The following is a 17,579-nucleotide window of genomic DNA, read 5'->3' on the forward strand; positions in this document are numbered from 1 at the left end:
ACGTACAAAACTTATAAAATGTTATCTATTTTTAAAAATATTTTATTCTTGTTGCAGATTGTAATAAGATAAACTGCTGTGTTCATCCATCGTGACGACTGAAGCAAGGCAGGTACTTTGTTTCCTTACCATGACTATCCATTCAGCCGGAAATCTGCTTGTCAGGACCTTGAGATTGTGCAGCTTTCTGTCTCGTAGATGTGCATTAACCGGTGTTCGAAGCCATGCTGCTATCATCCAGGCGTACAGATTTGTGCCACTGAAGAGACAGAATGGCATTCCTTACTGTCTCGGAAATTGTTTGGATTTAAAATCAAACCGATTCCATTCATCTGGAAAGACTGAATATCAAAATCCTACAGCAGTATTAGACACTGAGCCACAGGATGGGAATATCTACAGCAGAGAGATTAGTGGTGTATCTTCTCCTTCCATTGGTAACTTATCAAAAAGGACAATCTCAGAAAACCTGGAGCCGCTTGAAGAGGAATTTATTACTGAGCAGAAAAGCCTGTCATCATCTACAAGAATAAAACCTTTGGAACAATTCTTTGGCAGGCTTCAGACATGCACCTCCCCCAGCGATGTGCTCGACCTATATAAAGAATCCACAATGACCTGGAAACAGGTTAGCAGTTGCCTGATGACTATGTGGAAGACGACCAAAAGAATGTCAGAGGATCAAAAGCGATATGAGCGGAAGCTGATGTTTGAGCATCCTGTCTTTGAGAAGATCTGCCAGCAGACTATAAGAGAAGCTCAGTTAATGAGTTGCATTGACTTGTCATATAGTCTCTTTGCTTTGGTAAAGATTGGAGTGTCCCAGAATAGCCGGCTCATTCATACCCTGCTGAGATTGACTCAGGTAGGTACAATTAATGCCTTACAATGAATGCATTGCTGGATAAATTGGCATAACAGCATATTGAGAAACTCTTTTTAGCATCCATAACGTAGTTCCTCTGGTTAGCAAACTGAAAGAGAAAGCGAGCAAGAGGTTCTAAAAAGGCTGGTGATTGGCTGAAAAATAAAGGTGGTCCATGTCCTACATTTGTATGATATTCCGTCCTGTTACCATACACAGGAGAGTTTTACCACTCAGCATGTGCTCAAAACTCTTATTTAAAAAGACATTTTAAATTCCAGGAGAAAGTGAAGACTGCAGATGCTGGAGATTTGAGTCGAGAGTGTGGTGCTGGAAACGCACAGCAGGTCAGGCAACATCCTAGGAGCAGGACAATTGACATTTTGGGCATAAGCCCTTCATGAAGAATGAGCCTCATTCCTGATGAAGGGCTTATGCCTGAAACGTCAATTCTCCTGCTCCTCGGATGCTCGCTCTCGCTCGCTCGCTCTCTCTCTCTCTCTCCCTCCCTCCCCTCCCCCGTTTTTGGAATACTGTATAGGCTTCCTAATAAATAATTATACTGTAAGACAGAGTGTACAGAAAGCAATATGTTAAAAAGGCTGCACCATAACCATGGGTAACTTCCTATTTACAGAGAAATAGGACAAATTAGATCAATGTGGATAGATTGGAAATGTATTAGTAGATTGTATTTGGGACACTTTCTTAGAACAGTACATTCTACATCCAGCCAGGGAGCAGGCTATTCTGGATAATGGTAAAGGAGTCTTTAGGTGATCTTGGTCATAATATGGTCAAATGTCATATCTCAGTTTGAAAGGAACAAGCATGGGTACAACTGTTTCAAACCCAAATAAAAATAATTATAAGAATTTGAAGGCAGAGTCGATAAAGTGAACGAGGAGATTAGGTTAAATGACAGGACAGTAGACATGCAGTGACAGCCTTTTATGGAGATAATTAATAACTCCCAGTAAAGATTTACTAAAGTGAAAAAGAATCATTCTTTGAGAAGGATGCACCATCTATGCCTGAATAAAGAGGAATATTATCAAATAAAATGAAACGTTGCACAAGTCTACAAGGATTAATGGTAGTGAGATTCTAAGAAGCAGCAAAAAAAATTGCTCATCAGGGGAACGAGAGAAAGCTAGGAAGAAATATAACCTTGTAGCATTGTATTAAAATAGGAAAAGAGCAACTAAAGTGAATGTTGGTCCTTGAGAGAGCAAGTCTGAGGAATTGATAATGAAAAAGGTGGAGGCATTGAAGAAGCATTTGTTTCAGTCCTTACTGCAGAAGACAAAGAAAACTTCCAAAAGGTAATTGAAAAGCAAGAGGTGAGCAGGAAGAAGGAACTTAAACCATCAACAAGTAGCAAGTGAGTTGGTGAAGTAAAAGGAAGCAGAGAGTAGGTGTAAGTGGGTTTTTTTGGGTTAGCAAGTTGTAGTGGAATGCTGGGCTGTCAAATATTTATATCATTTTTAATTGACTTGGAGGAAATGACTAAATCTATGCTAACTAAATTTGCAGGTGACACCAAAATTGGCAGATTGAATATAATGTGGGCAAATATGAACTTGTCTCCTGTGACAGAGAGAATAGAAAGGCAGTGCGCTATTTAAATGGAGAGAGCTTGCAGAAGTCATTGGTACAGAGCTACTTGAATCACAGAGAGTTAAAATGCAGCTTCAGCAAGTGATTAGGAAGACAAATCGAATGTTAGGATTTATTGCAACGGGACACAAATACAAGAGTAGCAAAATTTTACTTCAGCTGTGCAGGGCCTTGGTGAGACAGCATGTAGAATGCAGTGTACAGTTTAAGATTCTTTATTTGGAAAAGGACGTACTTATATTAGAACTAGTTCAGAATAGGTTCACTCAACTCCATCAGATGGTGATGTCTTATCTAATGAATAAAGGTTGAACAGGCTTAGCTTGTATCCATTGGAGTTTAGGAGAATGAGAGATGATATTGCAACAAACAAGATCTTTAGGGGACTTGTTAAGGAGGTTATTTCCTCTTTTCAGCAAGACTGAAACGAGGGAGCATAGTTGAAAGGGAAAAGGTCTCCCACTTAAGGTGGAGTTGAGTTTTGTTTTGATAATGTAGACCTTTTATTCCTGAAAGCAGTGAAGATTGAGTCATTGCATTTATTTATGGTGGAGTTCAGTGGATGTTTGATCAACAAGGAAGTGGAGATTATTGAGCTGGCAGGAAGTGGACGTGAGACCACAACCAGGTGACCCTATTGAATGGTGGAACTGGCTGAATAGCCTCCTGCTGCTGCTGCTAGGCATGCTGTAGAATTCAACCAAAACTCTCTGTATTAATTAGTGACAGGTCTAGGTTCCCTATCATCCCTGTGCTCGCTGACCTAAATCGGCTGTCATTTTAAAGCAGCATTTTGATTCCAAAATTGTGATCTTTATTTTCCAATCTCTCCATGGCTTCACCTTTCTCTATCTCTGTAATCTCCTCTAATCCTAAAACCTTCTGAATTAACATCATTCTTCTAGTCTGTGCACTCTACATCATTGTTGCTGCAGCATGGGTAGCCCTGCTTACAAATGCCTGGGCCAAAGCAATGGAATGCCACCTCCACACTACTCCAAAAATCCCACCTCTTTGACCGCTCTGTTGGTCATTTAACCCAATGATGCCTTGTGTGCCTCAGTGTCCTGTTTTATTTTATTAATGCTCCTGTGCAGCACCTTGGAATGTTACATTGTGTTAAAGGCATTATACAAGTTGTTTGTTCTAATACAGGCATTCTGCAGTGTGATTCCTAATATATTCCTACTTTTGAAGCCTCCTTGAGACCTGATTGCAAGATAACAGCAATAGGGTAGATAGAGGGAAACTGCCTTCTTTGGAGTAACAATCCAGACCTCAGGGACATGATCTTAAAATTAGAGCCCAGGCCATATTAACGGCAAGACAGGAAGCACACTATCCACACAAAGGCTAATGTAAGTGTGGAATTCTCTCCCTTGTTTTTTTTTAAGATTAGGACAGATGGATCTTTCATAGAAGGTGGGCAAGATGAGTACTTGTTGCTCATTCCTAATTGCCTTTGAGAAGGTGGTGGTGAGTCACCTTATTGAACCACTCCCACCTATTGCAGGTGCTATCACAGTATTGTTAGGAAGGGATTTTGAGGATGTAGATCCAGTGACAGTAAAGGAACAATTATATAGTTCCTAGTCAAGATAGTACGTGGTTTGGAGGGGAATATGCGAGGTGGTAGTTTCACCTGATTTAGTTCATATGGGTTTCTGCCCTAGACTGCCATTACACTGTTGAATAAAAGGACAGAAATCCTTTGAAGAAATTGTGTAGAACTTAATCAGTCGCTTTTTCGATAAGGAAATAAATCTAACTCCCCGAATATCTTTACTCCAGTCAGTTTTAAAATGTCTATACCTAACTGCTTCAGGAAGAAGCAGTACTGGAATGCTTTTTCTTCTCCTTTCAGGTGAACATTTATATCTGTTGATTTAAGGTTTGGGATGGTAGCTCAGAATGTAAAAGTAGCCACATTATTTATCGAACATTTACAGCATGTTTTGGGATCTATAGACCAGTTGGATTAACATTATTAGTACAAAAGATAACCAAATCCTTATTTAAGGAGAAAATAGGGAATCACCTGGAAACCAACAATGAATTTTAGCAAGGGCTTGCAAAATGAAAAAGCTTATTTGATCAACCACATTGAATTCTTTGAAAAGTCAACAGAGAAGGTTGATGAGAATGCAGTGGATTCCACGTATCTAGACTTTTAAAAGTTATTGGGAAAACATTATATCGTGGACTGATTAATAAGGCTAGTGCATGTGGGTTCAGTGGTAAGTTGCAGACTGGGCACTGAACTGGCAGCAAGTAGTGATAAAATGTAGGTGTTCACAGTGGCTGAAGGGGAACATTAGGTCCCATAAGGATGAGGACTGGAACCACTGTTGTTCACAATTTAAATGAATAATTTTGACTTTGGAATGAAAAACGCAATTTTAAAATTTCAGTTAACACCAAAATCGTCAGGAGGTGGTATGACAGCGTGATCGAGATGGTCAATACTGATGAGACCAGAAGTTAGGAACACAATTGGCATTTAATCTGTAAATGATGGGCTCATGTGGTGCAGTGGTGGTGTCCATACCTCTGGACAGGGAAGCCCAGGTTCAAGTCCCACCTGCTTCAGAGCTGTGAAATAACATCTCTGAACAGGTTGACTAGAAAATACAATTTGCAAACTAAATTCAACACATACTTGCATGCAGTATTTCACTTTGGTAAGAACAATAAAGAGGTCAATAGTTACTTTGAAAATAAGAATCTAAATGAGTTAGAGGAACCAAAGGATCTGGGATTCCAAATAGACAAATAACAAGAATTAGTGATACATGCCAGTAAGGCCATGAGAAAGGAAACCAAACTGTGGGGCTTTACTACTGGGGAGTATAATTGAAAAATAGAGAAGGTAAGTTCACCTTGCATTTGCAGTAACCTATCTGGTCTGTTTGTGGTCTTATAGGAGCGTCTGAACAAATTTGATGAGAGAGCCCTCTCAGTGCTTTCCAGTTGTTTGAAGAACATGGAAGACAGCAGGAATGTAAACGCATTGCGAGTAGGCCTGAGGTAAGGCAATGTCACATGAATCTACCATCTCAACCTGCTCTGCATAACTGCCCCGATTCAGTACATGTTTTAGAAATGCTGCCTTAATTCTGCAAAACCTTTACGCCACAGACACAGGGTATTCAGCCCAACTCATCCAGACAAAGGACCCTGTCAGTATTTCCTTCTAATGCTTTCTACCTTGTGTTTGTCTAATTTCTGCCTGAATGAATCAATGCTATTCACCTCAACAGCCCCCTATGATGGTGAGTTTCACATTCTCTCAACTCCCTCATAAAGGATTTTTCTCTGAATTTTCCATTGAATTTGATAAAAACTCTTGTATGTTTATAGCCCATATTTTTGAACTCCTACATAAGTGACAACATCTTCTCTTCATCTACCCAAAGAAGTAACAAAGAGGATTGATGAGAGCAGAGCAGTAGATATGATATATATAGACTTCATTAAGGTGTTTGACAAGGTTCTGCGTGGGAGACTGGTTAACAAGGTTAGATCACATGGAATACAGGGCGAACTAGTCAAGTGGATACAGAACTAGACCGAAGGTAGTAGACAGGCGATGGTGGTGGTGTAGGGTTGCTTTTCAGGCTGGAGGCCTGTGATCAGTGGTGTGCCACAAGGATTGGTGCTGGGTCCACCTCTTTTTGTTATTTATAAAAATGATTTGGATGTGAATATAGGAGGAATGGTTAATAATGTTTGTAGATGACACCAAAATTGGTGGTGTAGACAGCCCAGCAGGTTATCTCAGAGTACAACAGGATCTTGATCAGATGGGCCGGTAGGCTGAGGAGTGGCCGATGGGTTTAATTAATTAAATGTGGGATGCTGCATTTTGGAAAGGCAAGTCATGTCAAGGCTTAATGGTAAGGTCCTACTAAACAAAGAGACCTTGGAGTGCAGGTTCATAGTTCCTTGAAAGTAGAGTTGTAGGTTGACAGCATAGTGAACAAGGTATTTGGTATAGAGTCCTAGAGATGTACAGCATGGAAACAGACCCTTTGGTTCAACCCGTCCATGCCGATCAGATATTCCAACACAATCTAGTCCCACCTGCCAGCACCCGGCCCATATCCCTCCAAACCCTTCCTATTCATATACCCATCCAAATGACTCTTAAATGTTGCAATTGTACCAGCCTCCACCACTTCCTCTGGCAGCTCATTCCATACACGTACCACCCTCTGTGTGAAAATGTTGCCCCGTGGATCTCTTTTATATCTTGCCCCTCTCATCCTAAACCTATGCCCCTCTAGTTCTGGACTCCCCCACCCCAGGGAAAAGACTTTGCCTATTTACCTTATCCGTGCCCCTCATGATTTTATAAACCTCTATAAGATCACCCCTCAACCTCCAACGCTCCAGGGAAAACAGCCCCAGCCTGTTCAGCTTCTCCCTATAGCTCAAATCCTCTAACCCTGGCAACATCCTTGTAAATCTCTTCTAAACCCTTTCAAGTTTCACATCTTTCCGATAGGAAGGAGACCAGAATTGCACGCAGTATTCCAACAGTGGCCTAACCAATGTCCTGTATCGTCAGCACAGCTGCAATGCTCTCCCTTATCAAAAACACCACTCCCCCTCCTCTCTTTCCTCCCTTTCTCTCCTTCCTGTAGCACTTGTATCCTGGAACATTAAGCATCCAGTCCTGCCCATCCCTGAGCCATGTTTCCATAATTGCTATGATATCCCAGTCCCATGTTCCTAACCATGCCCTGAGTTCATCTGCCTTCCCTGTTAGGCCCCTTGCATTGAAACAAATGCAGTTTAATTTATTAGTCCTACCTTGTCCCCGCTTGCCCTGACTGTTTGACTCACTTCTGTTCTCAAGTGTATCAGCCTCAGACTGATCTCTTTCCTCACTATCTCCGTGGGTGTCCCCCCCAACAACCCCTTACTAGTTTAAATCCTCCTGAGCAGCTGTAGCAAACCTCCCTGCCAATATATTAGTCCCCTTCCAATTTAGGTGCAATCCGTCTTTGTATACAGGCCACTTCTACCCCGAAAGAGATTCCAATGATCCAAAAATGTGAATCCTTCTCCCATACACCAACTCCTCGTTGATCTGCTCTATCCTCCCATTCCTGCCCTCACTAGCTTGTAGCACTGGGAGTATTCCAGATATTACTACCCTTGAGGACCTCCTTTTTAAATTCCTGCCTAACTCTCTGTAATCACCCTTCAGAATTGTGCTTGCCTTTATTGGTGAGTGCTTTGAGTATGGGAGTTGAGAGGTCATGTTGTGGCTATACAGAACATTGGTTAGGCCCCTTTTGAAATATTGTGAGCAATTCTGGTCTCCCTCATATAGGAAGGATATTGTGAAACTTGAAAGAGTTCAGAAAAGGTTGACAAGGATGTTGCCAGAGTTGGAGGATTCAATCTATAGGGAGAGGCTGAATAGACTGGGGCTGTTTTCCCTGGAGCGTCGCAGGCTGGGTGATGACCTCACAGAAACTTATAAAATCATGAGGGGTACAGGTCACAGGTGAATAACCCAGGTCTTTGCTCCAGGGGAGCAGAGTCCAAAACTAGAGGACATAGGTTTAAGGTGAGAGGGGAAAGATTTAAAAGGGAACTAAGGAGCAACATTATCATGAAGAGGGTGGTGTGTGTATGGAATGAGCTGCTAGAGGAAGTGGTGGAGGCTAGTACAATTACAGCATTTAAAAGGCGTCTGGATGGGTATATAAATAGGAAGGGTTAGGATGGATATGGGCCAAATGCTAGCAAATGGGACTAAATTCATTTAGGATATCTGTTTAGCATAGACAAGTTGGATTGAATGGTCTTTTTCTACGTTGTACAGTTCTATGACTCTAAATCCTATTGTAATTTTGAAAGCATCTAACAGTTCAACCGGTGCTGCCTCATTTTGAAACTGAGGAAGCCCAGCCTGTTTAGCTATTTCCTGAGAGTTGCATCTCTTAGTTCTAGTCTCACCCTTGTCACTTTTTCCTCACTTTCTCCAGTGCACTTACAATTGCTTCATATAGAAAGATGTATTTTAAAACCCAAGTATAAATAAACAGTAGAAACTATCTTTCATTTTAACAGTTCTGTGCAGTTCCACCTGTAGGTGAGAATACTATCCTTGGGTTAGCTTTGTGCTCCTTTACTTGTAATACCCCGTTTATAATACAGCTTCAGCACAAGGGCATGGCATTCTTTTCTTTTGATGGGTGCGATCAGAGTTTGTGATTTGTGTTTTTTTTTCAAACAATTGCAATATAGCTGTTGAAGGAATATTTCTGTGAAGGCATTTAAAAAGTAATGAGATCAGTCTTTGCATAAACGTGATTTTAAAGCCAGTGATTTCAACAAACCCTGGAACCTCAATGGAAGTTTATTGATGTTCTGGGGGAGTGTTTACAACAGGACCGATAAAATCTTACCTCATTAGCTTTAGCAGAGTCTAACAATCAATTTTTAAAAAATAGTTCAATGGCATTTGGGTTCAGTTCAAAATGAGCCTGACTGAAGTCAGATGCAAGTATACTCTCATTTTAGAAAAAAGGGGATTGTTTACAATAGTCAAGGAAAGAGGTTACCTCGGTGAGAGAGTGTAATTTGTGAAGCTTCCAGACCAGGAGTGTACCGCTACAAATTTGCATTCGCCATTCAAAATTGAGAATGTGTAAGCTCTCTGTTGTGAGAGTATTCAAGGATAAGACTTTGCAGCTCACAAGGCAGAGTATGAGAAGAAGCAGTTAAGTCAAATCTACAGATTTGATGGGGAAGGAAAATTTATCTGGATTTTGATTAAGTGAGAGGTAATGGTGTGGGGTCATAGATGGGATTTTGGCTTCTGTTTTGAAATCTTTCAAACTGTTACATTTAACTTGGTCAGTTTGTTTAGTTTCATTTTAAAAATGTATTTTGTGTATTATGTTTGTTATACATATCCGCAACTTTGTGTGCTTATGTTTCAGTGAAAAATAACAACCACTTGAAATTAATATAAAAATCCTCCAGTCAAATTTAATTCTGGGATCTGAATTATCGCGTGGCGACATCAACTGTTATTCTTACCAAATGCAGGAGAGTTTGGGAGATTCCATGCGAGTAACTCACACTTGTAATGCATTAGTTCTATATTAATGGATGGATGTTGAGAGACGGGGAGTGTGCAGTTTCCCTGGTGCACACTGCCTACTTCCAGACATTATTCGGAGATGACGGTGTTGAACTGGGGTGTACAAAGTTAAAAACCACACAACACCAGACAACCACCTGATGAAGGAGCAGCACTCCGAAAGCGAGTGCTTCCAATTAAACCTTTGGACTATAACCTGGGGTTGTGTGATTTTTAACTTTGTACTTCCTGCAAGAATGGCTTGCAATAATTTTCATCCCAACACTATGTACAACTCATTCCGCTAAGCCAGACAGTATAAGACACCGAATGAGTGGAAGTGAAATTTCGAAGCAATGAAGTTTTGAGTCAGTTTTTATTTCCTTCCTTTCATCTCCTTACCTGAATAAGGATATAATTACCATAGATGGGATGCAGAGAACCGATACCGGGGATGACAGGATTATCCTCCAAGGAGTGATTGAGCAGACTGGGCCTGTATTCTGTAGAGTTGAGAGTAGAGAGGTGGTCTCATGCTAAAGTCTCACAGGAGTCAACAGGGCAGATGCAGGAAGTATGTTTTCCTGGCTGGGGCCTGGAACCAGCTGACGCAGTCCAAGAGTAAGGGATAGGCTGTTCGGGATGGAGATCAGGTGAAATTCTTTCACTTGAGGAGTAGTAAACCTTTAGAGATTGAATACGTTTATGACAAAGATGGCTAGATTTCCAGGTGTTAAAGACATCAAGGGATATCCAGATTCTGTGGAAAAATGGTGTTGAGGTAGAAGATCAGTCATGATCTCATTGAGTGCTGGGGCAGGTTTGAGGGGCCAACCTGCCTAATTCTCACCTTTTCCTTATGTTGCTATAAAAAGAATGCGAACCAATGTTTGGTGTTGTGTCCTGATAGGCTTCTTGTAGAACTACGCATTCCAGCGATCAGGAGAGTGATGGCCCTGCAGACCATGATGAGATGTATTGGTCAAGGTGCCCCACTGCCTCTAAAGAAAAAGCTGGAGGTAAGTTATATTTAATTCTTGGGCTGTTGGTGTCATTGCCAAGGCTAGCATTTGCTATCCATGCCTGCTTGCCTTTTGAGGAGGTGATGGTTTACCCCTCAGAGGAAACTGCATTGGTTTGAAGTCATATATAGGACCAATCTCCAACAACCCAACAGCACCATGGTCATTTTGATGGAGACTGGCTTTTTGTGGAAAGGAACAGAGCCATATCTTGGTGGAGCATGAAGTGTGGTGGTGGAAACAATTAAAACATTGAAAAGGCCTCTGGATGGGTATATGAATAGGAAGGCTTTGGAGGGACATGGACTAAATGCTGGCAAATGGGACTAGATTAATTTAGGATATCTGGTTGGCCTGGACGAGTTGAACCGAAGGGTCTGTTTCCCTGCTGTACATATCTATGAGTCTTTGTGATATGGCCTTTCTGTATGATGCCCCCTGTTATTTCACTGATGGAAGCAAGGAATTGGGAGGGCAACCTGTACCATCCATACCACTCCCTCTTTGAGGAGTGTAGAAAATGACCAAACATCTGAAGCAGAAACCACTGGGTGGGGGGGGGGGGGGGGGGGAAGAACTTGTTCGAAGCAACATCTATTCCGTTGGGTTGGCATGTACCATTTTCAACAAGAAACTGTGAGCCAGGGCAGTGGGAGCTTGCAGAATTGGAGTTGCGATTGCTTTTCATTGACAGTCATGTCCCGTTTCACAGGTTCAGGCACTGACATCTCTCATGGGCTGTGGACGTCACTAGCAAGGCCAGCATTTGTTGCCTACCCACAGGTGCTAGGCCATTTCAGAGGGCAGTTCAGAGCCAACCACACTGCTGTGAGTCTGGAGTCACATGTAGGCCAGACTGGGTAAGAATGGCAAATTCCTAAAGTGGACCAGATAATCAAACAATTCATTGATAACTAGCTTTATATCCCAGATTTCTATATTAATTTTAAATTCCACCCCCTACTACTGGTTGGAATTTGAACCTGTATCTATAGACCATCCCTGGTGAACGAATCCAGTGACATTATCACTGTGCCGTCTTGGCCCCTAGAAATATTAGTACTGCCAGAGGACGTCTGAGTCAATTGCTTTGCAAGCTAAAGGTGGGGCAAAGGAAACAAAAGCAAGCCATGAAACTGTTTCGAGTTCTAGTAAAAACCAACCTGCAACACAGTGTACAGTTTCAGGCACTGCACCGCAAGAAGAATATACGATCCTTCCAGGGATGACCAGAATCCTAACAGGATTTAAAGGGTTACTTCGTCAGGAAGATCACATGGAATAGGCTTATGTTTACTTGAATCTATAAGGTGCAGGGGTGATTTAACGGAGTTGCTTAAGATGGTGAAATTGGATCGGGAGAATCTGTCCCATCTGATGGGGGCAGAGCATGTGGTAGATCAATTTGAGCAGTTCCACTCATCAATAGATTCCCAAAGGGCAGTGGAAATCTGGAACTCTTTCCCACTGCCCTCCAACAAGCCATGAGGCTCTGGGGCTAACTGTGACCACCAAAGATTAACAACACCAGCCGGCACATAGGAAAACAATGTCATGGCACCAAGACATAACAGGAGAGGTTAGGTCAGGTGACCAAAAGCTTGGTCAGAAGTGGATTTTAAGCAACGTCTGCAATAGGAAAATTTGGTTCGAGGGAATTCCAGAACTCAGCAGCTGATGGCGGGGCCTCTAGTGGTGGAGCAGTTGTAATTAGGAGCACTCAAGGGGTTAGGATCTGAGGTCTGCAGATGTCTCCGAGTGTTATGGAGCTGAAGGAGTTTACAGACATGTAGAAGGTTGAGATCCTGATGGAATTTGAAAAAAAGGGTGAAGTTCTTGAAATCGCCATTTGCTTGTATCAATGTGAGTCAACGAGTGCAGGAGTGTTGAGTGTATGTTAAAACAGAGGCAACAAAGTGTTGAATGACCTCAAATTCACACAGGGAGACCAGCCGGATGTGCTTTGGAGTGATTAATAGTTAGTGAACTGCTGTTGGGTAAATCTACTAAAGGATACGGTACCAAGGTCGGTTAATGGCATTAAGACACAAATCAGCCACGATCTAGCTGAATGGCAGAACTACCTCGAGCAGTTGACTGGTCAAGGAGTGTTTCAGTGATGGTGACAGTTCTGTTCTGCTATGCAAGGGATGCTACAGAACACACAGTGACTACTGTGTTTGTTTCACTGTAAATACTGCTTTGGATAGCATTAATGCAATTTCGAGGCTGCAATTCAGGTATGTAGCAGTGCTTTGTTTTAAGATGCAAACTAGTTTCGGGCTGCAGAAAAGTTATTTAAAGGTTGTTGCTCTCTGTTTGACAGAACAAAGCACTCTCCTTGCTGAATGAGTTCACCCTTCCCAACTGTCAGTACATGTTCGTCACTTTGGCAGTTATGGACTACCGGTCACTCCCACTCCTAGAGGCGTGCAGTTACAGGATTATTGGTAAGTGAACCTTGCATTTATAATTCTCACCCTTGTTTCCAATGACCTCCATTGTCCCACTGTAACCACTTTCAGTCTACAACTGTTCAAGCCTTCTGCACCCTCCCAATTCTGACCTTCTGTGCCCCCCTGATTTTCATTGCTCTACACTGGCAGCCAGACCTTTAACTGCTGAGTTCGGGGACTCCGGAAAACCTTCCCTCATGCACAACTTCCCGCTTTAACTCATTTTTTGGTCACTTCCTATCTCCTCTTCTGCAGCTTAGCACTAGATTTTGTTTGCCATTCCTACAAAACATCCTGGGATATTATTGCTACATTACAGGCACCATATATTTTTAAAAATCTTTAGGTTTGAATGGCTTTCAGATAATTGGCAAGAACTCCTCCTCCAGTGTTTCCCAGCTTTGGGAATGCTCAGGCCCAACTCTGTTCCAGTTCCGACTTGTGAAGTCTTGTTGACATATAGACTGGAAAAATCAGGGGGCGAAAGTAGCTGTGAAAAGAAGTTCAGGACGGTTTCTTAAAGCAGCACATTCTGGAGCTGACCAGAGAGTAGGCCTAATATCGTGCAACAAGATAGGATTAGTTCATTAATGATCTCAAAGTGAGGGCATTCCTAGGTCACAGCAATCATTATTTAACTGAATTTCTCCTTCAATTTGAAGGAGAGAGGACAGGGTCGAAGACTAGTATTTTAAACTTAAATATGGACAATTACGAGAGCATGGAAGTAGTACTAGATAAAGTGAACTGGCAAATTAGGATCGGACATAGGTTAATAGCGATACAGTGGCAAACATTTAAGATATTTGATACTTCAGAATTAACAATCAATGCATTCTGAAAAGAAAGAGATTTTCCAAAGGTTGGACCATCATCTGTGATTAACTAAACAAAAGGTAAAGGTACTATAAAAGACAAAGAAAAAGCATTGGATTCTGCCAAGATATGTGGCAAGTCAGTATATTGGACAAAGTATAAAAGTCAGCGAAAAGTGACTAAATGCTTAATGAGGAAAGAAACATTATAATGAAAGAGAAATGCTGAAAATATTAAAAATGGTAGTTAGAGTCTTTATAGGAATTTGAAAAGGAAAAGAACAATCGAAGTCGATGCTGGTCCAGTAGACAGTGAGTTAGTAATGGAAAATACGGCGATGGCAGCTGAATTAAAAATGTATTTTGTATCAGTCTTCACAGTAGAGATCTAAGTGACATTGTGGAAATAGCTGTAGTTTGGGAAATGGCAGGGAGGGGGGTATTAAGGAAAACTATAAATCCAGGGAAATGGTTCTGACAAATTGTGGCCTAATGAGTTCCATATTTCACCATTGGGAGATAGTGTGTTGGGTCTAATTTTCCAAAATCTCCTAGATTGGGGAATGTTCCATTTGATTGGAAGGTAGCAAATGTTACTCCTTTACTCAAGAAAGGAGGCAGATAAAAAGCAGGAAATGACAGGCTAGTTTTTAACATCTATCAGAGAGAAGACCTGAAGCTACTATTAAAGATTTGTGGCACTTTAAAAAATGCAAGGTTATCAGGCAGAGTCAACATTGTGAAAGGGAAATCAGGTTTCACCAAATTGTTGGTGCTCTTTGTGCATAAACGACAATCTGTGGAGGAATACCAGAAGGTATTTGATAAGGTGTCACATTCAAGGAAGGTAAAAGCTGATGAAGGATAAAAGACAGATAGCTAACAGGAGGCTGCGAATAGGAATAAATAGTTGGCAAAAGTTGTGAGTGGTATGCCACAGAAATCCGTGCAGTTCAAAGAAGATTTACCAGATTAATACTTAGAATAGGCAGGTTGGCTGAGGAGACTTGGTTGGACAGGATCCACTGGAGTTTGGAGGTGACTTGTTTGAAGCATCTAAAATCCCTAAGGGATGTTCACAGGTGGATGTGGCGAGGATGTTTTCTGTTGCGGGAGAATCTAGAATGAGGAGTTGGTAGTTTAAAAATAAGCAATCTCCCAATTTCAGGCAGAGTTGAGGTGAAATTCTCAGCATGAGTGTTTGAAAGTCTCTTCCTCCAAAGATGGTGCAAGGAGAGCCTTTGAATATTTTGAAGACATAGATTCTTAGAAAGTGAGGAACGAGAGAGTATTGGTAGAATATGGAGTTAACCAGCCATGATCTTATTAAATGGTGGAACAGACTCGCGGGACAAATAGCTTACTTCTGCTCCTTACTTGTTAACCACCTGTATGTTCTCACAACTGTTGTGTGCCTTATTGCTTGGAGGTCAGTTTGTAGAGCTCACATTACCTTATCAGTATTCCTTTCTTTCCCTTCTCATGATTTTTCACTGTATTATGATTGTGCTAAAGCATCCAGTTCCTGAGAGGAAATCTTGCATTTATGTCCTCATTCCTGACAAAGAGCTTATGCCCGAAACATCGGTTTCTCCTGCTCCTTGGTTGCTGCCTGACCTGCTGTGCTTTTTCCAGCACCATGCTCTTCGACTTGCATTTATGTTGTGCCTTTCTTGTCTAGGACATCCCAAGTGCTTTGGAGTCAGCAAAATGCTTTTCAAGTGTAGAAATTCTTTAAATATCAGATACACGGTAACTAATTTGCACCCAGTAAGCTCCCACAAGCATTGAAGTGGTAATGACCAACAAATCTCTTTTTTCGATGTTGGTTGAGGGATAAGTGTTGACCAGGATGCTTGGGATAGCTCCCTTACTCTTCTTTGGGATTATCCCCTGAGATATTCAGGACAGAGAGCAGGCAGCCCCGATTTAACATCTGATGTGAAAGGTAGCACTCCAACAGTTCAGTGCTGTCTCATTACAGCACCAGGGGTGTCAGCCTCTTGTTTTGATTTCAGCTTGATGAGGCGGAGAGTTAAACCCTTGACTAATGGCTCAAAGGCAAGGACATTTAAAATTGGATGCATAAAATGTCTATAGTTCACTTCTGTAATTCAGTTTGGTACAAGTGACTGGGATGGTTTACTGGTTTGGGATTCTCTGCTTATTGGTCTAGAGTGGAATTCATTATTGTGGTCCTTTGTTCAGTCGATACAAAACGAGAAAGTGTTGGCAATTTAAATGTGAGGCAGCACCCACTTTTGATACTAGCCGGAGAACAACTTTTATGGAGGGATTTCTCATCCTTCACAGGCTCTGCCCTTCCTATCTCTGTAAGCCCATTTAGCCCCAAGACACTCTCAGATCTCTGGCTGCCTCCAATTCTGATCTGCTGTACATCTCTAATTTTCTTTGCCCCACCTGAACCTTGTGTTTCTCGCTGTGAGATTTTGTCAGTGGGAAGCGACTTGGGACACCTTACTGCAGTAAAGGTGTTATATTAATGCAGTGTGTTACTAGCCCCAGTGGAGATTCAGATCTCAATTGTTTTTGCCATGTGGTTGTTGTCACCAGTTGATTACCAAAATCAAAACAGGAACTGCTGCAGATACTCGTGAGGTCAGGCAAAAATCCCAGAGCAAAGTTAACCTTCCTGATCAGTGACCTCTCGACACAGATTAACCAATTTTAAACAAGTCCAGAGTGGTGGTAAGGGGGAATGTGTGTGATAAGGCAGAAGGCCAGACAGATTAAAGGAATAAGGGGATGACAGTGCCAGGCAAGAGAGGCCATTAATGGGGTCATGATTGCGCAGCACTTTCCCTATTAAATTTATGCTGTGCATTTGACATATGGCACATATCTTGTTGACACTGAAAGAAACCCTCAGTCCAAGAACACTCCTTGTCTTCCTGTTCTCACAAGTATCACTCCCCGACACATCTGATAAATGATGGGAAGTCATGAGCCAGTTCCTTGTGACAAACTCCAATCTGTCAAATGGCCAGCATTGTGTTTGGACCATGGTGAGAATGGTCATTGCTAAACAAGGTCAGGGTAGGCCAGGGCTCCCTGACCACCACAGGGCTCCAGCACTAGTCCTGTTGTGGAGAGAGACGACCAGCATTAGTGAAGAGTGTCCACTCTGTAGACTAAGTGGCAAACTGAAACTCTTACACTGAGCTGTCACTTGACTTCAGGGACTTCCATTCACAAAATAAATCAATAGATCAATAAACAAGGCAAGGAAAGAAACTAAAGAAGTGTCTCAAGGAGACCAGAAGAAGAGGGAAGCATGAAAAACAGATCATGTGCAAAAGGCTGCCAGGACTGTGATGGAGAAAAGTGAGTAATTCCAGCAGACCTGGTAGCTTGTCTGTGACTTTTTGAAAAGAGAAAAACTCAGAGTACTTCACTTTGCCAAGTTTGAACCATGTTGTTCCCTCAGAGAATATCCACAGCATCCCGTTTTGGCGCCTCGTACACATTTTGCAGTCGTGCAACGATCTCTGGTACCGCAACCCCACCCTACTCAGTGCGATAGGCAACCACGTGCTGTCCAGCCTGGCGATCTGGCAGGTTAAACAGGTGAGATGACTTCAAGAGCTGAGTCTGAGGATCCATCTTTTGTTGTCTGGACAGATTTCGAAAAGGACAAATATGTTGGGCTGCGGGGAAAGAGCAGGCGAGTATGGC

The 17,579-nt window shown here is 42.0% G+C and overlaps 1 protein-coding gene across 2 annotated transcripts in view; it reads left to right on the plus strand.

The window, feature by feature from the left end:
* Window positions 1-17,579, plus strand: part of fastkd2 (FAST kinase domains 2) — a 34,128-nt gene that overhangs the window by 1,076 nt on the left and 15,473 nt on the right. For both annotated transcript variants that reach the window (XM_072578517.1, XM_072578518.1), the window contains exons 2-6: window positions 58-865; window positions 5,409-5,512; window positions 10,501-10,609; window positions 12,939-13,062; window positions 17,332-17,471. In XM_072578517.1, the coding sequence (XP_072434618.1) occupies window positions 131-865; window positions 5,409-5,512; window positions 10,501-10,609; window positions 12,939-13,062; window positions 17,332-17,471 (1,212 nt within the window). In that variant the 5' untranslated portion in view covers window positions 58-130. The remainder of the gene's footprint in view (window positions 1-57; window positions 866-5,408; window positions 5,513-10,500; window positions 10,610-12,938; window positions 13,063-17,331; window positions 17,472-17,579) is intronic.

The sequence above is a fragment of the Chiloscyllium punctatum genome, chromosome 10 (genome assembly GCF_047496795.1).
Source record: "Chiloscyllium punctatum isolate Juve2018m chromosome 10, sChiPun1.3, whole genome shotgun sequence".
Taxonomy (NCBI): Eukaryota; Metazoa; Chordata; class Chondrichthyes; order Orectolobiformes; family Hemiscylliidae; genus Chiloscyllium; species Chiloscyllium punctatum.